Genomic DNA, 25235 nt, shown 5'->3' on the forward strand with positions numbered 1-25235 from the left:
TTTTGGGGTATCTGTACTTTACTTTACTATTTATATTTTTGACAACTTGTACATTTCCTCCACTACATTCCTAAAGAAAATATTGTACTTTTTACTCAATACATTTTCCGTGACAACCGAAAGTACTCGTTCCATTCTGAATGCTTAGCGGGACAGGAAAATGGTCAAATTCACACACTTATCAAGAGAACACGTGGTCATCCCTACTGCGTCCGGCCTGGCGGACGACTAAACACAAATGCATATTTTGTAAATAACGTCTGAGTGTTGGAGTGTGCCCCTTGCTATCCATTGATTTTGAAAACAAAAAAATTGTGCCGTCTGCTTTGGTTAATATAAGGACATCTTTTATTATTTATGGTTTTACTTTAAATTTTGATACTTAATATATTTGAGCAATTACATTTACTTTTTATACTTCAGTATATTTTAAACCAAATACTTTTAGACTTTTACTCAAGTAGTATTTTACTGGGTGACTTTCATTTTTACTTCAGTAACTTTCTATTAAGGTATCTATACTTTTACTCAAGTATGACAATTGGGTACTTTTCCTACCACTGGCCACTCAGCAACTCTTTGAAACTTCTCACTCCTCTCAGTGATTTGGTTTATCACGCAACTTTCAACAGTTCTTCATTCTATCATTCCTTTTCTAGAGCATTTACCCTTTTTCCATCACTAGTGAGATAGTCAATACCCAGAGAGAACCGGGTCCTAACAGAACCAACTAGAGTCTATAGACTATACCCAGAGAGAGAGAGGACTGGGTCCTAATAGAACCAACTAGAGTCTATAGACTATACCCAGAGAGAACCGGGTCCTAACAGAACCAACTAGAGTCTATAGACTATACCCAGAGAGGACCGGGTCTAACAGAACCAACTAGAGTCTATAGACTATACCCAGAGACAGAGAGGACTGGGTCCTAACAGAACCAACTAGAGTCTATAGTCTATACCCAGAGAGGACCGGGTCTAACAGAACCAACTAGAGTCTATAGACTATACCCAGAGACAGAGAGGACCGGATCCTAACAGAACCAAGACCCCTTCTCTGTCTGACTCACACCATGGAATTTCGCTCAAGGGAAGTCAGAAGAAGACCAACAGAAGGCCAGAGGTAAATCAGACAACCTAAGGTAGGTAACTGCGTGCCCAAGAGGCGAGGACCATGAATGGGTCATCTGTTAATGACAACAAACTTTAGACAAACATCCAAGGAACCTTGGGGACACTAGAGAGTTTGAAGGCGTCGCCCATGTTAACACTGTAACACGGATCTAATGACATCATAATACTCTATATTTTAAAGGGGGGGGGGGGCAGAGGGATGTACATAGATAAAGTCTATGGTATTTTATGTAGAGTTTGCAGCAGATCTAGTAAATCTGGAAATGTGATTAAAAACACAAAATGCTTAATAAACACAAAACATTCAGCTGTCATTTTGGCACCAAGCCCACTAACCCATTTCAACCAAGTTTGCCTTGTAAGGACCAAGTCATCTACAAACATGTCACAATTCATTCAGTCTAATATGGCTATTAGGTACCCCCCCCCCATTTAAAATACAAGATGTACCTTTTCTTTGTGCAAACCATGAAAAATGATATCAGTGAAAGAAACCGAACTGAAAACATCATCTAAGAGAATCTTGGTCTGCTGACAGACTAGTGGGCGTGACTATCTCCTCGTGGTGACCTTCACAGTGTGTCCTGTGTTTTATTAAAGGATGATGCCTCCACAGACATAAAGGCATGGCTGATAACGTTCTGTAGATGGCAATAGTTCTTCTCTTTACGAGGCCCACCAGTGTTGTGTGTGTGTGTCTGTGTGTGGAATGCACATGTTCACCACCTTTATGATCTACTGAACCCTCCTAGAACAGCATGCGTGCCAGTGCCACTAGAGTTTACAGGTGGTTGGACGTTACTGGCTCTAGAAATATCATCTCTTCTACAGGCATGTTTACAGGCATGAAGGGTGGGGACTGTGGGACACCGGAAAACTGCAGTTTCATCTGCAGGAGAAAAATGTATAGATCAGAAGAGAATAGTAGAAATAATGAATTACAGAAGAATTTGAAGGACATAATCAAAAAGAGATTGCAGAGACATACTGTACATCTGTATGAAAATGAGTCTTACTGTTCTGCTTGAGATTTTTAGATCTGAGTCTCATACTTGTGCCTAGTAAGATGATCTGTAGATATTAATGGAATCTGGGGAAGAACATGAGAGATAGAGAGAAAACAGAAGAAAAAAAACGTACTGGTAAATTTAGCTTTTACAACACAACACTCTCGACGGGCTACTTTCATTTTACTTTTCATCACTTACAGACGTTCTAAATACACTCAGTGGTGGAAAAAGTACTAAATTCTCATACTTGAATAAAAGTAAAGATATCTTAGTAGAAAATGACTCAAGTAATAAGTGAAAGTCACCCAGTATTAAATACTATTTCAGTAAAAGTCTAAAAGTATTCGGTTTTAAAAACACTTAAAAACCTCTTAAGGATCCGCCCCATTTTTTAAATTTTTGCCAAAAATAACATACCCAAATCTAACTGCCTGTAGCTCAGGCCCTGAAGCAAGGATATGCATATTCTTGTTACCATTTGAAAGGAAACACTTTGAATTTCGTGGAAATGTGAAAGGAATGTAGGAGAATATAACACAATAGATCTGGTAAAAGATAATACAAAGAAAAAAACAACCGTTCTTTAGTATTTTTTTTGTACCATTATCTTTGAAATGCAAGAGAAAGGCCATAATGTATTATTCCAGCCCAGGTCGAATTTAGATTATGGCCACTAGATGGCATCAGTGTATGTGCAAAGTTTTAGACTGATCCAATGAACCATTGCATTTTTGTTCAAAAATGTTGTATCAAGACTGCCCAAAATGTGCCTAATTTGTTCATTAATAACTTTTCATGTTCAAAATTGTGCACTCTCCTCAAACAATAGCATGATATTATTTCAATGTAATAGCTACTGTAAATTGGACAGTGCAGTTAGATTGACAAGAATTTAAGCTTTCTGCCTATATCAGATATATCTATGTCCTGGGAAATGTTCTTATTACTTACAACCTCATGCTAATCGCATTAGCCTACGTTAGCTCAACCGTCCCGTGGAAGGGACACCGATCCCGATTAAGAATCAAAAGTAAATGTAGTTGACAAAATATACTTAAGTATCAAAAGTAAAAGTACAAGTATGAATAATTTAAAATTCATTATATTAAGCAAACCAAACGGGACCTTTTTTTTTTTTGCGGATACCCAGGGTCACACTCCAACACTCAGACATCATTTAAACACAAAGCATTTGTGTTTAGTGAGTCCGCCAGATAAGAGGCAGTAGGGATGACCAGGGATATTCTCTTGATAAGTGTGTGAATTGGACCATTTTCTGTCCTGCTAAACATTCTAAATGTAACGAGTACTTGTGGGTGTCAGAGAAAATGTATGGAGTAAAAAGTACATTCTTTTTTTTAGGAATACAGTGAAGTAAAAGTAAAAGTTGTCAAAAATATAAATAGTAAAGTACAGATACCCCCAAAAAACTACTTAAGTGGTACTTTAAAGTATTTTTACTTAAGTACTTTACACCACTGAATACAAGATCAATTGTATTTAAACGAACGGCAAATATCCATTAAAAATAAAACAACACTGACCACTGAGGAGGAAACGATGGTGTCATTTTCCTGAATGTTGGTCAGTGTCTTTAAACGCCTCAGGGGAATAGTTAGAGGTCTAATCAGTCACCCCGCATCCATCCTCCTCTTCTGATGGTCATTCATAACCATTCAATGAGATAAGTACCAAAAAGATGGTGGATACTGCCTATAGAACAGTACTCTCAAAACACCACCCCGGAAGTGACATACTTCCATCACAGGAAGTGGAGCGAGAGAGAGGAAGCAGAAGAGGAGCAAACCTGATTGGCTGTTGCGGTTGCAAAGGGAACGCTTGTGGCAGAGGAGGTGGCTGCAGACACAGTGGCAGGCGTGGCACCGTGCATCATGGGTACTTTGGGGAGAGAAAAATCAGACAGGCAAATGAACTGGAGCAGGCAAATGTGTTGTTGTATTATACAAGTTAATTCTCTTCTAACCACTTCTAAACCTTAAAGACTAGTTTGTTGATGTCAACCGTTAGTAAATCATTTGTTTGTGTATTTCTAATTCTCGATTACTGATGCCATTTAAAACAGATTCTAAGCTGACCTTTACATAAGGTGTTAGCTAACAGGGTAACTGAGGTTTGGAATGAGGGTCAGGACAATGAGTGTGTCAGAGTGGGTTGTTACAGCAACAAGCTATGTGGCACGTCATATGACAGACAAATATTAGCAACGTAACATAATGCGTTCATACCGCACAGGGGTGGCACACAGGGAAACAGGTGAAACAACTAGCCTACAGTAAAACAACATTTCACTACTCATAACATTCTCAAAACGTGCTTCAAATTTACTCATATACTTAATTCATATTTCCAGAACTATACACATCTCATAACTGAGCCACCTCCACCTCCAATAAGATGATAATACTATAACTAACCCTGTCTGCAACCCACAGTCCGTCCCAGTCCAGTCCAGTCCCACTCTGTCAGGAAATAGAAGATTAAAAGCTCTGAATTTTTTTCTCTCTCCAAGCTGTGAATCTAAATGTCAATTATATGTAATATTCTACTACAAATAATTTCCCTTTAAACACAAATAATGCAAGAAAATCAATTGTTTAACTATGGAATCCCTGCTATCTATTTAATTGACAGCAGTTAATAACAGAGTGCTACAACACTGTACCGCATCTCAATTGTTCACCTCAAATTGCTATCCATCTTTTCTCCATCATCAGGCAACACCTGGCCAAGTAACAACTAAATCATTGGTATGTATTGGAATGTATTGGTATTTATTGGTATGTATTGGTGGTATGCATTGGTATGCGTTGGTATGTATTGCTATGCATTGGTATGTATTGGTATGTATTGGTATACATTGGTATGTATTGGTATGTATTGGTATACATTGGTATGTATTGGTATACATTGGTATGTATTGGTATGCGTTGGCATGTGTTGGTATGCATTGGTATGCATTGGTATGCATTGGTATGTATTGGTATGCATTGGTATGCATTGGTATGCATTGGTATGTATTGGTATGCATTGGTATGTATTGGTATGCATTGGTATGCATTGGTATGTATTGGTATGTATTGGAATGCATTGGTATGTATTGGTATGTATTGGTATGCATTGATATGTATTGGTATGTATTGGTATGCATTGGTATGCATTGGTATGTATTGGTATGTATTGGTATGCATTGGTATGTATTGGTATGTATTGGTATGTATTGGTATGTATTGGTATGCATTAGTATGTATTGGTATGTATTGGTATGTATTGCGGACACTAGATGCAGAAGTTTTCACATTTAAATATTTGTATTAATACGTTTATATTTTGATCTTGTTCCTGTTCTTATTATCTTATGTAAACTGCACTGCAATTCAGTTTTCTTATTGTAAACTGCCAATAAAACTATCTATCTATCTATCTATCTATCTATCTATCTATCTATCTATCTATCTATCTATCTATCTATCTATCTATCTATCTATCTATCTATCTATCTATCTATCTATCTATCTATCTATCAAGGGATGGAGATGAGGAGATGAAGTAACTTTGGACTATTGAGATGCCCCCTTAGCCCCAAGAGTGGAAAATGGCCACCTTGATGGCTTGAGATGGAGTATGAGGGACTGAAAAGGCTTAAAGGTAATCAGGATGGAAAGCTTGCACCTACCAACAGTTGTTGCAGGTGTCATGCACAATATTGAGCCTGCCCATCATGCATTGCAACAGGAAGTGGATTGGAAAGGGAGATGGGGAGAAGAAATCAACACAAAAAGACAGTGTCATTAGAGGGAGACAGTGTTGTTATGGGTACAGAAGGATACAGTACTTTCACCTTCTACTGCAGTGGGCTAAATCAGGGTTCATTGGTAGTCTTAAACAAATCTACATACCTCACACTCATGGTTATGGTCTTAAAAAAAGAAGACACCTGTACCATGTCTGATATCGAGTTGAAATGTATTACATTTGGAGTTTGCATCCCAATATTACACTTTATATATACAGAAGACTGAAAAATAACATAGAAACACTTGATTTCCAATTTATTACAATTTATTGATTATGAAATCATGAAAAGTATGCATAACATTCCACCGTTGAGACCACTAGGTCATTTGACTGCAGGAATGGGCTACAAAGAATTACACAGGTGATACAGTGCATTTGGAAAGTATTCAGAACCCTTTACTTTTTCCACATGTTATTACGTTACAGCCTTATTCTGAAATGGATGAAATTGTTTTTTTCCCCCTCATCAATCTACACACAATACCCCATAATGACAGAGCAAAAACATGTTTTTAGAAATTTTTGCAAATATACACTGCTCAAAAAAATAAAGGGAACACTAAAATAACACATCCTAGATCTGAATGAATGAAATAATCTTATTAAATACTTTTTTCTTTACATAGTTGAATGTGCTGACAACAAAATCACACAAAAATAATCAATGGAAATCCAATTTATCAACCCATGGAGGTCTGGATTTGGAGTCACACTCAAAATTGAAGTGGAAAACCACACTACAGGCTGATCCAACTTTGATGTAATGTCCTTAAAACAAGTCAAAATGAGGCTCAGAAGTGTGTGTGGCCTCCACGTGCCTGTATGACCTCCCTACAACACCTGGGCATGCTCCTGATGAGGTGACGGATGGTCTCCTGAGGGATCTCCTCCCAGACCTGGACTAAAGCATCCGCCAACTCCTGGACAGTCTGTGGTGCAACGTGGCGTTGGTGGATGGAGCGAGACATGATGTCCCAGATGTGCTCAATTGGATTCAGGTCTGGGGAACGGGCGGGCCAGTCCATAGCATCAATGCCTTCCTCCTAATGCAAGACAATGCTAGACCTCATGTGGCTGGAGTGTGTCAGCAGTTCCTGCAAGAGGAAGGCATTGATGCTATGGACTGGCCCGCCCGTTCCCCAGACCTGAATCCAATTGAGTACATCTGGGACATCATGTCTCGCTCCATCCACCAACGCCACGTTGCACCACAGACTGTCCAGGAGTTGGCGGATGCTTTAGTCCAGGTCTGGGAGGAGATCCCTCAGGAGACCATCCGCTACCTCATCAGGAGCATGCCCAGGCGTTGTAGGGAGGTCATACAGGCACGTGGAGGCACGTGGAGGCCTGCCTCATTTTGACTTGTTTTAAGGACATTACATCAAAGTTGGATCAGCCTGTAGTGTGGTTTACCACTTTAATTTTGAGTGTGACTCCAAATCCAGACCTCCATGGGTTGATAAATTGGATTTCCACTGATTATTTTTGTGTGATTTTGTTGTCAGCACATTCAACTATGTAAAGAAAAAGTATTTAATAAGATTATTTCATTCATTCAGATCTAGGATGTGTTATTTTAGTGTTCCCTTTATTTTTTGAGCAGTGTATATATATACACATACAGGTGTGCCAAGCTACAAGCTTGGCACACCTGTATTTGGGGAGTTTTTCCAATTCCTCTCTGCAGATCCTCTCAATCTGTGTCAGGTTGGATGGGGAGTGTTGCTGCACAACTATTGTTAGGTCTCTCCAGAGATGTTCGATCGGGTTCAAGTCCAGGATTTGGCTGTGCCACTCAAGGACATTCAGAGATTTGTTGAGAAGCCACTCCTGCGTTAATCTTGTCTGTGTGCTTAGGGTCGTTGTCCTGTTGGAAGGTGAACCTTCGCCCCAGTCTGAGGTCCTGAGCGCTCTGGAGCAGGTTTTCATTAAGGATCTCTCTGTACTCTGTTAAAGGCCCTTCTCCCCCAATTGCTCAGTGCCTAGGTGGCCAGCTCTAGGAAGAGTCTTGGTGGTTCCTAACTTCTTTCATTTAAGAATGATGGAAGCCACTGTGTTCTTGGGAAACTTCAATGCTGCCAGAAATGTTTTTGTACCCTTCCCCAGATCTGTGCCTCGACACAATGCCCATCTCGGAGCTATACGGACAATTCCATTGACCTCATGGCTTGGTTTTTGCTCTGACATGCACTGTCAACTCTGGGACCTTATACAGACAAGTGTGTGCCTTTCCAAATCATGTCCAATCAATTGAATTTACCACAGGTGGACTCCAATCAAGTTGTAGAAACATCTTAAGGATGATCAATGGAAACAGGATGCACCTGAGCTCAATTTCGAGTCTCATAGCAAAGGGTCTGAATACGTATGTACATTTCTAACAACCTGTTTTTGCTCTGTCATTATGGGGTATTGTGATGTCATTATGGGATATTGTGTGTAGTTTGATGAGGGAAATGTTTTATTTAATCCATTTTAGAATAAGGTTGTAATGTAACAAAATGTGGAAAAAGTCAAGAGGTCTGAATACTTTCCGAATGCACTGTACATCGACTACAATGCAGTGAATTAAGACAGATTTAAGTTGGATCTACTGCCATTAATCATTCATTACTGATAATTATTACTGTTAACATGGGTCACTCATTACAGACAGAGTCATGGTTGGTACTAAATGCACACAAACATACAGAGAGCTAAAGAACACAGAGACGTTATGTATCTTGATGTGTGCATCAATAGCTATGTCGTTTTAGCACCAGTCCTCCAGATTAAAAATATTTCTCTTAAAAAAGAGAAAAAGGTGAATAACCAGTCTCATCAGCCAATACCTTTCCAAGATCAATTATGTGCCAGGGCAAATAGGAAAATGGCTATCTTGCAATACTCCTCCTAGTTTATTTAAAGGTTGTTGGCCCAGAGTGGTTATGGACAAGCTGCCTCCAGTTCTCTCAGTGTGGACTTGGTCTACTGTGGTTATGGACAAGCTGCCTCCAGTTCTCTCAGTGTGGACTTGGTCTACTGTGGTTATGGACAAGCTGCCTCCAGTTCTCTCAGTGTGGACTTGGACTACTGTGGTTATGGACAAGCTGCCTCCGGTTCTCTCAGTGTGGACTTGGACTACTGTGGTTATGGACAAGCTGCCTCCGGTTCTCAGTGTGGATTTGGACTACTGTGGTTATGGACAAGCTGCCTCCGGTTCTCTCAGTTTGAACTTGGACTACTGTGGTTATGGATGAGCTACCTCCAGTTCTCTCAGTGTGGACTTGGACTACTGTGGCTTGACAACAGAAATCAGCTTGGTTCTTTCTAAAACGCAAGGCCACTTTTTTTTTTACTTGAGGATCCCATTGTTAGCGAAAATAAAGATAATTATGTTCCAAACCTCTGATGTATACAGACACACTAGGTTAAAATAGACCACCCCATCTGGCATTTGCCTGAACTGTCTGAAAGCCAGCCAATCCATCTCTGTCGAACAGTTCAATAATGGGAAAGGAGGTATAGACTACAGGATCTGAGCAACAGTAACACTCACTGGTGTATGTGGTCGGACCAGGGTGGTGACAGTGTTCTGGTGTATGTGGTCGGACCAGGGTGGTGACAGTGTTGTGGTGTATGTGGTCGGACCAGGGTGGTGACAGTGTTCTGGTGTATGTGGTGGATCAGGATGGTGACAGTGTTCTCAGACTGTTGTATGTGTGTGTGAGTTTGTGTTAGTGTTTCAAATTGTCATTGCAATAAGAGGGATACCGCAAAATGAATGAATGTCCAATCAGAAGTATGTATGCTGTGCAAGACCGAAGCCAAAGGTTTTTATGTGTAAGGAGCCCGAAGCCAGAGGTTGTATGGGTAAGGAAACCGAAGCCAGAGGTTTTATGGGTAAGGAGCCCAAAGCCAGAGGTTATATGGGTAAGGAGCCTGAAGCCAGAGGTTGTATGGGTAAGGAGCCTGAAGCCAGAGGTTTTATGAGCAAGGAGCATGAAGCCAGAGGTTTTATGGGTAAGGAGCCTAAAACCAGAGGTTTTATGAGCAAGGAGCATGAAGCCAGAGGTTTTATGTGTAAGGAGCCTGAAACCAGAGGTTTTATGGGCCAGGAGCATGAAGCCAGAGGTTTTATGGGTAAGGAGCCTGAAGCCAGAGGTTTTATGGGTAAAGAGCCTGAAGCCAGAGGTTTAACTGGTAAGGTTTGAGGTTTGTGAATGGAGGTAAGCAGATTTGACTTCAGGGGTTGTGATGAGTTGAGAGGTGAAAGGTAAAAGGTTAAAACCTACCTGACGGGATGAACTGCTGCTGAAACGGCATGTTGGCCAGGGCCTGTTGGTACTGGAACATGCCAGCGGCGTTGAACATGGCAGTGGCACCGTTGGATTTTTCAAGTGTGGGTCTCTTTGGTAATGGAGGTAAAACAGGTGGGAGACCCTGATAGAGGTGGTGGTGGTGGTGGTAATGGTAGTGGTAGTGGTGGTGATGGTAGTGGTGTTTATGGTAGTGGTGGTGATGGTAGTGGTAGTGGTGGTGGTGGTGGTGGTAATGGTAGTGGTAGTGGTGGTGATGGTAGAGGTGGTTGTGGTAGTGGTGGTGGTGGTGATGGTAGAGGTGGTTGTGGTAGTGGAGGTGGTGGTGGTTGTAGTGGTGATGGTAGTGGTGGTGGTAATGGTGGTGGTTGTAGAGGTGGTGGTGGTGGTGGTGGTGATGGAAGCAATGGTGGTGATGGTGGTGGTGGTTGTAGTGGTGGTGGTGATTGTAGTAGTGGTGGTGGTTGTAGTAGTGGTGGGGGTGGTGGTGATTGTAGTGGTGGTGGTGGTGGTGGTGGTGATGGTAGTGGTGGTGGGGGTGGTGGATGTGGTGGTGATGGTGGTGGTGGTGGTGGTGGTTGTAGTAGTGGTGGGGGTGGTGGTGGTTGTAGTGGTGGTGGTGGTTGTTGTAGTGGTGGGGGTGGTGGTGGTGGTGGTGGTGGTGGAAGCGGTGGTAGTGGTGGTGGTGGTGATGATGGTGGTGATTGTAGTGGTGGTGGTAGTGGTGGTGATGATGGTGGTGATTGTAGTGGTGGTGGTGGTGGGGGTGGTGGTGGTTGTAGTGGTGGTTGTAGTGGTGGGGGTGGTTGTAGTGGTGGAAGTGGTGGTGGTCGTGGTGATTGTAGTAGTGGTGGTGGTGGTGGTTGTAAAGTGGTGGGGTGGTGGTGATTGTAGTGGTGGTTGTGATGATGGTGGTGGTGGTATTGGTGGTTGTCATGGTGATTGTAGTAGTGGTAGTGGTGGTGGTGATGATGGTGGTGGTGGTGATTGTAGTGGTGGTGGTGGGAGTGGTGATGGTTGTGGTGGTGGTGGTGGTGGTTGTAGTGGTGGAAGTGGTGGTGGTGATGGTGATTGTAGTGGTGATGGTGATGATGGTGGTGGTGGTGGTTGTCATGGTGATTGTAGTAGTGGTGGTGGTGGTGGTGGTGGTAGTGTTGGTGGTGGTTGTAGAAGTGGTGGGGTGGATGGTGATTGTAGTGGTGGTGGTGATGATGGTGGTAGTGGTGGTGGTGGTTGTAGACGTGGTGGGGTGTTGGTGATTGTAGTGGTGGTGGTGATGATGGTAGTGGTGGTGATTGTAGTGTGGTGGTGGTGGTGGGGGTGGTAGTGGTTGTAGTGGTGGTTGTAGTGGTGGTGGTGGTTGTAGTGGTGGAAGTGGTGGTGGTCGTGGTGATTGTAGTAGTGGTGGTGGTGGTGGTTGTAGAAGTGGTGGGGTGGTGGTGATTGTAGTGGTGGTTGTGATGATGGTGGTGGTGGTATTGGTGGTTGTCATGGTGGTTGTAGTGGTGGTGGGGTGGTGGTGGTGGTGATTGTAGTGGTGGTGGTGGTGGTTGTAGAAGTGGTGGGGTGGTGGATATTGTGGTGGTGGTGGTGGTGATGATGGTGGTGGTGGTGGTGGTGATGGTTGTCATGGTGATTGTAGTAGTGGTGGTGGTGGTGGTGGTGGTGGTAGTGGTGGTGGTGGTTGTAGAAGTGGTGGGGTGGATGGTGATTGTAGTGGTGGTGGTGATGATGGTGGTGGTGGTTATTGTAGTGGTGGTGGTGGTGGTTGTAGTGGTGGGGGTGGTGGTGGTTGTAGTGGTGGTGGTGGTAGTAGTAGTGGTTGTAGTGGTGTTGGTGGTGGTGGTAGTGGTGGTGGTGGTAGTGGTAGTGATTGTAGTAGTGGTGGTGGTAGTAGTGGTGGGGGTGGTGGTTGTAGAAGTGGTGGGGTGGTGGATATTGTGGTGGTGGTGGTGGTGATGATGGTGGTGGTGGTGGTTGTCATGGTGATTGTAGTAGTGGTGGTGGTGGTGGTGGTGGTGGTAGTGGTGGTGGTGGTTGTAGAAGTGGTGGGGTGGATGGTGATTGTAGTGGTGGTGGTGATGATGGTGGTGGTGGTTATTGTAGTGGTGGTGGTGGTGGTTGTAGTGGTGGGGGGTGGTGGTGGTTGTAGTGGTGGTGGTGGTAGTAGTAGTGGTTGTAGTGGTGTTGGTGGTGGTGGTAGTGGTGGTGGTGGTAGTGGTAGTGATTGTAGTAGTGGTGGTGGTAGTAGTGGTGGGGGTGGTGGTGATGGTGGTTGTAGTGGTGATGGTGGTGGTGATGGTAGTGGTTATGGTGGTAGTAGTGGTGGTGGTAGTGGTGGTGGTGGTGGTGGGGGTGGTGATGGTGATGGTGGTTGCATTGGTGGTGGTAGTGGTGGGGGTGGTGGTGGTTGTAGTGGTGGTGGTGGTGGTTGTAGTGGTGGTGGTGGTTGTAGTGTTGGTGGTGGTGGTTGTAGTGGTGGTGGTGGTTGTAGTGGTGGTGGTGGCGATGGTGGTGGTGGTGGTTGTAGTGGTGGTGGTGGTTGTAGTGGTGGTTGTGGTGGTGGTGGTGGATGTAGTGGTGGTGGATGTAGTGGTGGTGGATGTAGTGGTGGTGGTGGTGGTTGTAGTGGTGGTGTTGGTGGTGGTGGTTGTAGTGGTGGGGGTGGTGGTTGTAGTGGTGGTGGTGGTAGTGGTGGTGGTGGTGGTGGTTGTAGTGGTGGGGGTGGTGGTTGTGGTGGTGGTGGTGGTTGTGGTGGTGGTGGTGGTTGTTGTGGTGGTGGGGGTTGTAGTGGTAGTGGTGATGGGGGTTGTAGTGGTGGTGGGGGTTGTAGGGGTAGTGGTGGTGGGGGTTGTAGTGGTGGTGGGGGTTGTAGGGGTAGTGGTGGTGGTGGTTGTAGTAGTGTTAAAAGACAGAGAAAATAAAGATTTTCATTAGAAGAAAGGCTTCTCTACCTAGGAAAAATCATGATTAAAAAAAGTATTTCTAAAGTAATCAGTACTATGTCACACTGGTCCATCTATAACAAGACAGTAGTCTATGTTACACTAGTCCTTCTATAATCAGACAGTGGTCTATGTTACACTAGTCCATCTATAACAAGACAGTGGTCTATATTACACTAGTTCTTCTATAACAAGACAGCAGTCTATGTTACCCTAGGCCCCAACAGTGGTCTATGTTACACAAGTCCTATATCAAGACAGTGGTCTATGTTGCACTAGTCCTTCTATAATCAGTCAGTGGTCTACGTTACACTAGTCCTATATCAAGTCAGTGGTCTATGTTACACTAGTCGTATATCAAGACAGTGGTCTATGTTACACTAGTCGTATATCAAGACAGTGGTCTATGTTACACTAGTCCTTCTATAATCAGACAGTGGTCTATGTTACACTAGTCCTTCTATAATCAGACAGTGGTCTATGTTACACTAGTCCTATATCAAGACAGTGGTCTATATTACACTAGTCCTATATTAAGACAGTGGTCTATGTTACACTAGTCGTATATCAAGACAGTGGTCTATGTTACACTAGTCCTTCTATAATCAGACAGTGGTCTATGTTACACTAGTCCTTCTATAATCAGACAGTGGTCTATGTTACACTAGTCCTATATTAAGACAGTGGTCTATGTTACGCTAGTCATATAGCAAGACAGTGGTCTATGTTACGCTAGTCCTTCAAGACAGTGGTGCTTGTCTATGAATTGTGACAACTAGAGATGGTCACAATAGAGAAAAGTAGTTACCAACATACAGACAATATACACAGAAATATGTAAAATATGAGTACTGCAAAAGTAAATCAGCTTTTTTAACACATCGTTGATTATGTATCAGGAGCTCTGTAAAATAAAGATAAAAATGACTGTACTAGTAATCAGGAGTCAACAGAGAGGATGTTAACAGAGAGGATGTTAACAGAGAGGATGTTAACATAGAGGATGTTAACAGAGAGGATGTTAACATAGAGGATGTCAACAGAGAGGATGTCAACAGAGAGGATGTCAACAGAGAGGATGTTAACATAGAGGATGTTAACAGAGAGGATGTCAACAGAGAAGATGTTAACAGAGAGGATGTCAACAGAGAGGATGTCAACAGAGAAGATGTCAACAGAGAAGATGTCAACAGAGAAGATGTCAACAGAGATGATGTCAACAGAGAGGATGTTAACATAGAGGATGTTAACAGAGAGGATGTTAACAGAGAGGATGTTAACAGAGAGGATGTCAACAGAGAGGATGTTAACAGAGAGGATGTTAACAGAGAGGATGTTAACAGAGAGGATGTCAACAGAGAGGATGTCAACAGGGAGGATGTCAACAGAGAAGATGTCAACAGAGAAGATGTTAACAGAGAGGATGTCAACAGAGAGGATGTCAACAGAGAGGATGTTAACATAGAGGATGTCAACAGAGAGGATGTCAACAGGGAGGATGTTAACAGAGAGGATGTCAACAGAGAAAAGCTGCACTTCTAGCTTCATGATTAACAGTAGAAGCCTTGTTCATTCTGAAGTCCCTCTTGAAGCCCACCCGTCCACCTGTATTAGACATGCAAAAACTGGTAATAACAAGAAAATATATCATAACCATGCAATATATTTATAGTTGAATACTCCTGAATAGACACTAATCATGGTTTTAGCTGCTGCGTTAAGTAAATTAAATCCAGATTAACGTTCAAACCATGTTATTAATGATGAATAGATTAGAAGGGATGAACTGACTGTAGACAACATTCTAATAAAGCTTCTTAGGCACTGCAAGTGTTTCGCAAATCCCGCCTCATTCCCTCGTTGACATAGAGATAGAATGGTAATGTAAAGGGATATTTAGGTTAATTAACGGGGTACCACTATACCACAATCAATTCATCACCCAGTCAATTAAATGTTTAGAAAATATTATTGCCATAATCAATTCATCACCCTATCAATAACATGTTTAGTAAACAGTAATGCCAAAATCAATTTATCACCCCAGCAATGACATGGTTAGTAAACAGTAACTTACTAAAATGTATTTAGTTGAAACTAGTATAACAGAGCTGCATGCCAAGCTAAAAGGTGAAAGGTCATAGTACCAGGTCAAAGGTTGCGTCGAGGGGTCGCTTCAGTGATTTGACAGCCGACTGAGCCTTAATTAGCAGGCAGCGAGCACAAGGTGGCAATGGGCCAATGAGGATCAAGCGCATTAACATAAACCAGCAAGCAGAGGTGCATCATGGAGGCAGCAGTGCAGTTTGGGTTGGTGAGAAAAAAAAAAAAAAAAAAAAAACAAACAAAACAACAAATCATTGGAATGCAATATACAACAAATAACATAGCTAGAGGATGCACATTAATGGCTGTAAGGTTGTTACTGTAAACACTACGGCCTTGACATCACTAATGGCTGTAGGGTTGTTACTGAAACACGATGGCCTTGGCATTACTAATAGCTGTAGGGTTGTTACTGTAAATACTATGGCCTTGACATCATTAACAACTGTAGAGTTTTTACTGTAAACACTATGGCCTTGACATCATTAATGGCTGTAGAGTTGATACTGTAAACACTATGGCCTTTACATCATTAATGGCTGTAGGGTTGTTGCTGTAAATTAACGGCTGTAAGGTTGTTACTGTAAACACTGTGGACTTGACATCATTAACAGATGTAGGGTTGTTACTGTAAACACTTCGGCCTTGACATCATTAACAGCTGTAGGGTTTTTACTGTAAACACTAGGGCCTTGACATCATTAACAGCTGTAGGGTTGTTACTGTAAACACTAGGGCCGTGACATTATTAACAGCTGTAGGGTTGTTACTGTAAACACTACGGCCGTGACATCATTAACAGCTGTAGAGTTGTTACTGTAAACACTAGGGCCGTGACATCATTAACAGCTGTATGGTTGTTACTGTAAACACTACGGCCTTGACATCATTAACAGCTGTATGGTTGTTACTGTAAACTCTACGGCCTTGACATCATTAACAGCTGTAGGATTGTTACTGTAAACTCTACGGCCTTGACATCATTAACAGCTGTAGGATTGTTACTGTAAACACTACGGCCTTGACATCATTAACAGCTGTTGGGTTGTTACTGTAAACACTACGGCCTTGACATCATTAACAGCTGTAGGATTGTTACTGTAAACACTACGGCCTTGACATCATTAACAGCTGTAGGATTGTTACTGTAAACACTACGGCTTTGACATAATTTATTACACAGGAATGTTGTTTTTCTTGCTATTCACTGTCACTGGATTAAGCTAAACACTGTTACTGCATTTATCATTAGACTCTTCCTGGTTTCAGGAAATTACAGAATTCTTTAAAGTGAATCATATAGTATGTTCAATGCTAATACATCCAGGACTACTTGCTATTTTAGTGATGACATGATGTTTCTATAGGGAGACGTACCAACGCTGCTTAGTTGACACTCAGCATGTCCAAAATATAATAAGATGAAGTATTGCTACACAATTACATTAGCTCTAATAAACATAACAATAAACACAGTTATATCATGTTATATAAAAATAAGCACAGTTATAACACGTTATATAACAATATATCCAGTTATAACACTTTATATAACAATATATCCTGTTAGAACATGTTATATAACAATAAACACAGTTATAACACGTTATATAACGATATATCCAGTTATAACACTTTATATAACAATATATCCTGTTAGAACATGTTATATAACAAGATATCCAGTTATAACACATTATATAAGATATCCAGTTATAACACGTTATATAACAATATATCCAGTTATAACACAATATATAAGATATCCAGTTATAACACATGTTATATAACAAGATATCCAGTTATAACACATGTTATAAAGCAAGATATCCAGTTATAACACATGTTATAAAGCAAGATATCCAGTTATAACACATTATATAAGATATCCAGTTATAACACGTTATACAAGATATCCAGTTATAACACATGTTATAAAGCAAGATATCCAGTTATAACACATTATATAAGATATCCAGTTATAACACATTATATAAGATATCCAGTTATAACACATGTTATATAACAATATATCCAGTTATAACACATGTTATATACCAATATGTCCAGTTACAACACACGTTATAACAGGTGTTAACAGTTGAAAGAGCTGCTGGAAAGGGATCAGGGTCGGAAGGGGGGGGGGCAGTAAGTCACACATTTAGCATGATACAATTAAGCTAACTAGTTAGCTGCATAATTAGTGCTATTACCTTTACTGTCTACATCTGCTGGGTGGTCTAGATGGTGTGAGGGGAAGGGATGAGAGAAGACGGGAGAGGGTTGAGAGAGCAGAGCTTGGAATGTGTGCTGAAGGGGCTGTCTGGGGGAGATGACTAGGGAGAGAGGGGGGGGGGGGTTGTTACAGAGGGATACCTACCATGGCTGCTGCAGCGGCAGCCTGGTTGACCTGGTGTTGGCCAGCCTTTATCTTGGCCTGCAGGTGGGCTGGAGGGTGGAAGTATTTACACTTCTCCCTGGAGCAGCGACCCTTTATGTAGTCCATACACACGGTCACGGTGTTGTCGTTGGTGTCTATCATGGTGCTGTCTGAGGGGTGGGAGAAGCGACAGTCATTCTCCCCCCGTGTACAGTTACCTCTCTGGTACTCCCGACACACCTGGGGAAAGGAAGGAGGGAGGGACGGACAGGCAGGCAGGCAGACAGACAGACAGACAGACAGACAGACAGACAGACAGACAGACAGACAGACAGACAGACAGACAGACAGACAGAATTCAAGAGAAAAGAGAGAGAAAAGAGAGAGAAAAGCATAATAAATGGCTGCTGATCAAAACGTTACTTCACAGATCAGGGTGGTACCAAACCACGCGTCATCATGATACATGGCAACACAACAAGTCACGGAGGAAAGGTGGACATTTTTTAGGCAAGACAAAAAAAGAAAAAAGCAACATACACAGCCTAACAACAACATAACAAGGAAGGGTTTAATATCTGAGGTCTTATGTAGGGAATAATATCTGAGGTCTTATAATGGGAATAATAAGCAATGGGAAGAAATGAATATAAATGCTTAATGAATATATCAAAAGGAACACATACCTGCTAATTACAGTTCAGAATGAATAATCAGCAGCATAAACACTCATCAATCTCGTAATGCCTTCTCTCATTTAATCATTCAAGTATAAATATTTTGTTTTCAAATCGATGACGTGAAAACAAGATTCATATATTCCTGAGTTTTCCAGCAGGGGGCAGTACATGCATGGCCAGGTTGACAATGTGTCGAGCTCACGTCCAGACAAGACCTGGGGCGCATCTCAATAGTCTGCAGCTGCTTCCTTTTCTCCTCTCCTCTCTTTCTACTGTACTGGTTTGTGTGTTTTGTGTGCGTGTGCATTGTGTGTGTATGAAGACACTAGCTTCTCAGACCTGTGTCTAGACAGAGTTAACCGTCTCTGCCTCATGTCTTCACTGGCCATGCCTCGTCGAAAACAGCAAGGCTCTTTTTAAAAAAGAGGCTGCCTTGTTGTCAGGCAGATTTTCAGAAAAGTAGGGGAGGGAGGGAGCAAGAGAGAGAGACAGAGAGAGAGACAGAGAGAGAGACAGAGAGAGAGACAGAGAGACAGAGAGAGAGAGAGAGAGAGAGAGAGAGAGAGAGAGAGAGAGAGAGAGAGAGAGAGAGAACGAAGATCAAGGGGATTGAAATTATAGTCTCTTGAGAGGGTGGAGGGAGAGGAGAGACAGGGTGGAGGGAGAGGAGAGACAGGGTGGAGGGAGAGGACAGACAGGGTGGAGGGAGAGGACAGACAGGGTGGAGGGAGAGGAGCGACAGGGTGGAGGGAGAGGAGAGACAGGGTGGAGGGAGAGGACAGACAGGGTGGAGGGAGATGGCAGACAGGGAGGAAGGAGAGGAGAGACAGGGTGGAGGGAGAGGAGAGACAGGGTGGAGGGAGAGGACAGACAGGGTGGAGGGAGAGGACAGACAGGGTGGAGGGAGAGGACAGACAGGGTGGAGGGAGAGGACAGACAGGGTGGAGAGAGAGGACAGACAGGGTGGAAGGAGAGGAGAGACAGTGTGGGGGGAGAGGAGAGAGTGTGGAGGGACAGGAGAGACAGGGTTGAGGGAGAGGACAGACAGGGAGGAAGGAGAGGAGAGAAAGTGTGGGGGAGAGGAGAGACAGGGTGGAGGGAGAGGAGAGACAGGGAGGAAGGAGAGGAGAGACAGTGTGGGGGGAGAGGAGAGAAAGTGGAGGGAGAGGAGAGACAGGGTGGAGGGAGAGGACAGACAGGGAGGAAGGAGAGGAGAGAAAGTGGAGGGAGAGGAGAGACAGGGTGGAGGGAAAGATGACAGGGTGAGTGGGAGGAGAAGACAGATGAGCTGTGTGCCCTGATCTGTCTCACTCTCTCAATAAGAGTTATTAGCCCTGATCTAACAGCTGTACTATACCTCTGAGGGAAATTAAACCCTAGGAAAGCTCCTGGTTGGCCAACAAGAAGAAGAGGCTGATAATCCTATTTCTATCCAATGGTTACCATCCCTACAGGCCAGCTGTGTCATCATCATGCAAGTAATACAGTTGTATGTCAAGCATGAAAACAGAATCCTACAGCTGTTCATTTTTAATGACACACTATGACAGACACTAAAATATGTCTGGCCTTTTTCTGAAGGGTATTTATAGCAAACCCACTTCTTGGCCAACGAAGCTAGTGGTTTAGTTCCATAATGTAACACCAGTAGGCGTTAATGAGGAAAAAGCACATTTCCTCATGGAAACGAACTAATCAGGTATTGGACAGATTCACACCATTATTTCCATGAAATCACTCCTCATCAGTGAAATCATCCCTCAACAGTGAAATCATCCCTCATCAGTGAAATCATCCCTCATCAGTGAAATCACCCCTCATCAGTGAAATCACCCCTCATCAGTGAAATCATCCCTCATCAGTGAAATCATCCCTCATCAGTGAAATCATCCCTCATCAGTGAAATCACCCCATCAGTGAAATCATCCCTCATCAGTGAAATCATCCTTCATCAGTGAAATCACCCCATCAGTGAAATCACTCCTCATCAGTGAAATCATCCCTCATCAGTGAAATCATCCCTCATCAGTGAAATCATCCCTCATCAGTGAAATCACCCCATCAGTGAAATCATCCCTCATCAGTGAAATCATCCCTCATCAGTGAAATCATCCCTCATCAGTGAAATCACTCCTCATCAGTGAAATCATCCCTCATCAGTGAAATCCATATCGCTCCTCCACACCCTTCCTCCCCCTTGCCACCTCCCCCCTGCCTACTCCTCTCCTCTCCTTCCCTGATGACTTTAACAAGTCTGCTGGTCACTGATTTCTCATCTCTCCCTAAATCTTTCTTTCCTGTTATCGACCCTTTCCCTCGTTCACAGAGCTGTCCACTCGCCCTGAGACTCCCTCCCAACATTAACCTCCCAACGTTCCTCCACTTCTCTCCCCCCTCCCCTCCCTCTCCACTCCCTCCTCCTCTCCTCCCTCCCTCCCTCCCTCCCTCTCCACTCCCTCCTCCTCTCCTCCCTCCCTCCCTCCCTCCCTCTCCACTCCCTCCTCCTCTCCTCCCTCCCTCCCTCCCTCCCTCCCTCCTCCCTCCCTCCCTCCCTCCCTCTCCACTCCCTCCTCCTCCTCCCCTCCCTCCCTCCCTCCCTCCCTCCCTCCCTCCCTCCCTCCCTCCTCTCCCCCGATGATTTTCCTATTATTTTGTTACTAGTGTATCCTAGGCACCGCTGCATAATGCATTACATTGACTTACTGTCCAATGAATAACTATTGTGATGCAGTGGGTCCTGAGAAGCACAGCTGAGCATCAGGAAGTCCTGTGAGTGATGACTCTGATTTGGAGAATAACATATGTTATGATATAAGATCCATCGCACCACAACACGTCTCATGTCTCCTGTGTGTGTGTGTGTGTGTGTATATGTGTGTGTGTGTGTGTGTGTGTGTGTGTGAGTTAGTGTGTGTGTGTGTGTGTGTGTGTGTGTGTGTGTGTGTGTGTGTGTGTGTGTGTGTGTGTGTGTGTGTGTGTGTGTGTGTGTGTGTGTGTGTGTATGTGTGCGTATGTGTGTGTGTGTGTGTGATAATGGCAGGGATGCTAATTTGCATCCCTCTGTCTTTCTAATGAGCAAAATATGGTAACGTTGTAGTTACGGTAACAGACTGATATATCATTACTGCATAATGATAACAGGGTTTAGTTACGGTAACAGACTGATATATCATTACTGCATAATGATAACAGGGGGTTAGTTACGGTAACAGACTGATATATCATTACTGCATAATGATAACAGGGTTTAGTTACGGTAACAGACTGATATATCATTACTGCATAATGATAACAGGGGGTTAGTTACGTAACAGACTGATATATCATTACTGCATAATGGTAACAGGGGGTTAGTTACGGTAACAGACTGCTGTGTATTAGATGTGCATAATTGAACTGTATTAGTTAATTAATTAATTAACTAAGCAACAACTTTTTAAGCAACACTTTTCGACTCAGCTCCTTAACAAGGTAAGAGACTCAAGCCGCAACAGAAAATCTACTTTGGTGAAAGCAGTTAAAGATGTTCAGTCCCTCATTGACTGCTAGTTGCCGTCCTTTCACTGTGTAACAGAGACTGTAGACTTGGGAAAACATGCAAATTGTTTTTTGATTAATCAAGAGTTGTGTTTTGATAAAACAAGTGGTAAGGTGCAGAGAACAGCATCAGGTTGAGTCAGAGTTCCTGTGTATTTGTTTATACAGCTCACCTCCAGTCTGTCTGTCCTCATGAGTCTCTGTGTATTTGTTTTTTACAACTCACCTCCAGTCTGTCTGTCCTCATGAGTCTCTGTGTATTTGTTTATACAGCTCACCTCCAGTCTGTCTGTCCTCATGAGTTCCTATGTATTTGTTTGTACAACTCACCTCCAGTCTGTCTGTCCTCATGAGTCTCTGTGCGGCAGCAGCAGAGGGCATGGAGACGTTGGGGTTACTGGTCACCAGGACCGGGGCGCTGGACATGATCTCAGAAGGCATCAGGCTGGGCGAGACCGGGCCCAAGTAGGGGTTAAACGCAGCGGCCACCGCAGCAGGACTGACATTGGAGGCAAAGCTGGGCGTCACAGAGAACATGGGGACCGGCTGTACGGAGACAAAGAGAAGCACAATGCTGAGATATTCAGCCAGTCTTAGAAAACAAAGATAGGTAACACTTTATTTGGATAGTCCATCTGTAGATGCTGTAACATTTCAACTAACTATCTACTAACCCTAACCTTAACCCTTACCCTTGATCTAAACCTAACCCTAAGCTTTATTATAAACCTAACCCTTATTCTAAATTTACCACAACCTTAATTGTAACCCAAAAGGACTATCCAGACTATCCAAATGAAGTGTGACCTAGGTGAGGACTGAAGAGAAGTGAAATACAGAGAGAGACAGAACAAGAGTTAGAGAAAGGGAGAGAGAGAGAGCAAGAGAGAGAGAGAGAGAGAGAGAGAGAGACAGAACAACAGAGAAATGGAGACAGAAGGAGAGAAAGGGACAGTGTTCTCTTGATGCCTGCTCCTGTTTCCTACAGTATGCTATTCACTCACACATAGTGGGACGAGTCTCATCTCCATCTGTGTGGTGATATTTATTGTGTGTGTTTGTGTGTGTGTGTGTGTGTGTGTGTGTGTGTGTGTGTGTGTGTGTGTGTGTGTGCGTGCGTGCGTGCGTGCGTGCGTGCGTGCGTGCGTGCGTGCGTGCGTGTGTGCATATGAGTGTGTCTTGGAGCATGGTTAGGGTTGTAGAGAGATACTGGCACCAGTTCAAGCAGACAGCTGCATTCACTGCGCGTGACACGCTGAGTCTGTACTGGCTGACGTAGCAGGTTCTCAAACACACCAAGACAGTTGTGAAGAGGGCACGACAAAACCTTTTCCCCCTCAGGAGAGGGCTTGGGTCCCAGATCCTCAAAAAGTTCTACAGCTGCACCATCGAGAGCATCCTGACCGGTTGCATCACCGCCTGGTATGGCAACTGCTCTGCATCTGACCGTAAGGTGCTACAGAGGGTGGTGTATACGGCCCAGTATATCACTGGAGCCAAGCTTCCTGCCATCCTGGACCTATATAATGAGGCGGTGTCAGAGGAAAGCCCATAAAATTGTCAGACTCCGGACTATTTACATTGACACACCCCTCCCCTCAATTTATTTGGACACTGCTGCTACTCCCTGTTTATTATCTATGCATAGTCACTTCACCCCTACCTACAAGTACAAATTACCTCGACTAACCTGTACCCCCGCAAACTGACTCGGTACTGGTACCCCCTGTATATAGCCTCATTATTGTTATTTTATTGTGGTACTTTTCAATTTTTTTTACTTTAGTTTATTTGGTAAATATTTGATTTACTATTTTTGATCTGCACTGTTGATTAAAGGCTTGTAAAGTAAGTATTTCACGCTAAGGTCTACACTTGTTGTATTTGGAGCATGTGACAAATAAAGTTTGATTTGATTTGATTAGATTAGAAAACGTCTCGACCAGGAGGAAACATCCCACTGAAACATCCCACATCCCACTAATCTCACTAGCCTGGTATCAGATCTGATCTCACGAACCTGGTCCCAGATCTGATCTCACTAGCCTGGTATCAGATCTGATCTCACTAACCTGGTCCCAGATCTGATCTCACTAGCCTGGTACCAGATCTGATCTCACTAGCCTGGTCCCAGATCTGATCTCACTAGCCTGGTCCCAGATCTGATCTCACTAACCTGGTCCCGGATCTGATCTCACTAGCCTGGTCCCAGATCTGATCTCACTAGCCTGGTACCAGATCTGATCTCACTAGCCTGGTCCCTGATCAGATCTCACTAACCTGGTCCCAGAACTGATCTCACTAGCCTGGTCCCAGATCTGATCTCACTAGCCTGGTCCCAGATCTGATCTCACTAACCTGGTCCCAGATCTGATCTCACTAGCCTGGTCCCAGAACTGATCTCACTAGCCTGGTACCAGATCTGATCTCACTAGCCTGGTCCCAGATCTGATCTCACTAGCCTGGTACCAAATCTGATCTCACTAGCCTGGTACCAGATCTGATCTCACTAGCCTGGTCCCAGATCTGATCTCAATAGCCTGGTCCCAGATCTGATCTCACTAACCTGGTCTTAGATCTGATCTCACTAGCCTGGTCCCAGATCTGATCTCACTAACCTGGTACCAGATCTGATCTCACTAACCTGGTCCCAGATCTGTTTGTGATATTGCCTACTGTCATTGTCAAGCCAAAAGAGACCAGAAACAGACTGCCACCCAGGCAATATTAAAGACACCAGAAACAGACTGGCACCCAGGCTATATTAAAGAGACAAGAATCAGACTGGCACCCAAGCTATATTAAAGAGACCAGAAACAGACTGGCACCCAGGCTATATTAAAGAGACAAGAATGAGACTGGCACCCAGGCTATATTAAAGAGACAAGAATCAGACTGGCACCCAAGCTATATTAAAGAGACCAGAAACAGACTGGCACCCAGGCTATATTAAAGACACCAGAATCAGACTGGCACCCAGGCTATATTAAAGACACCAGAATCAGACTGGCACCCAGGCTATATTAAAGACACCAGGAACAGACTGGCACCCAGGCTATATTAAAGACACCAGAATCAGACTGGCACCCAGGCTATATTAAAGACACCAGAAACAGACTGGCACCCAGGCTACATTAAAGAGACAAGAATCAGACTGGCACCCTGCCTAACGGGCTCTAACTGCAGATATGCTTCTTTTTGTTCATCACCTGCCGTTGCTCAGGGCCTTCGGAGACCTCTTCTTCTAATACGGAAGACACCATTCACTTCTACAAGATGATGTCATGGAATACTATAGCACACAGCAATGTCGTTATGTCATAAACATGT

The 25235-nt window shown here is 43.5% G+C and overlaps 1 protein-coding gene across 1 annotated transcript in view; it reads right to left on the reverse strand.

Annotated features, from left to right (window-relative positions):
• Positions 1 to 651: 651 nt before the first annotated feature.
• LOC115206864 (muscleblind-like protein 1) overlaps positions 652 to 25235 on the reverse strand; it is a 30846-nt gene continuing 6262 nt past the window's right edge. The window contains exons 3-9 of the mRNA XM_029774041.1: positions 22236 to 22451; positions 17689 to 17928; positions 10234 to 10348; positions 5838 to 5873; positions 4579 to 4623; positions 3951 to 4042; positions 652 to 2223 (exon numbers count right to left, since the gene is read on the reverse strand). Of these exons, the coding sequence (XP_029629901.1) occupies positions 2167 to 2223; positions 3951 to 4042; positions 4579 to 4623; positions 5838 to 5873; positions 10234 to 10348; positions 17689 to 17928; positions 22236 to 22451 (801 nt within the window). The 3' untranslated portion in view covers positions 652 to 2166. The remainder of the gene's footprint in view (positions 2224 to 3950; positions 4043 to 4578; positions 4624 to 5837; positions 5874 to 10233; positions 10349 to 17688; positions 17929 to 22235; positions 22452 to 25235) is intronic.

This window comes from Salmo trutta, chromosome 13, assembly GCF_901001165.1.
Source record: "Salmo trutta chromosome 13, fSalTru1.1, whole genome shotgun sequence".
Lineage (NCBI taxonomy): Eukaryota > Metazoa > Chordata > Actinopteri > Salmoniformes > Salmonidae > Salmo > Salmo trutta.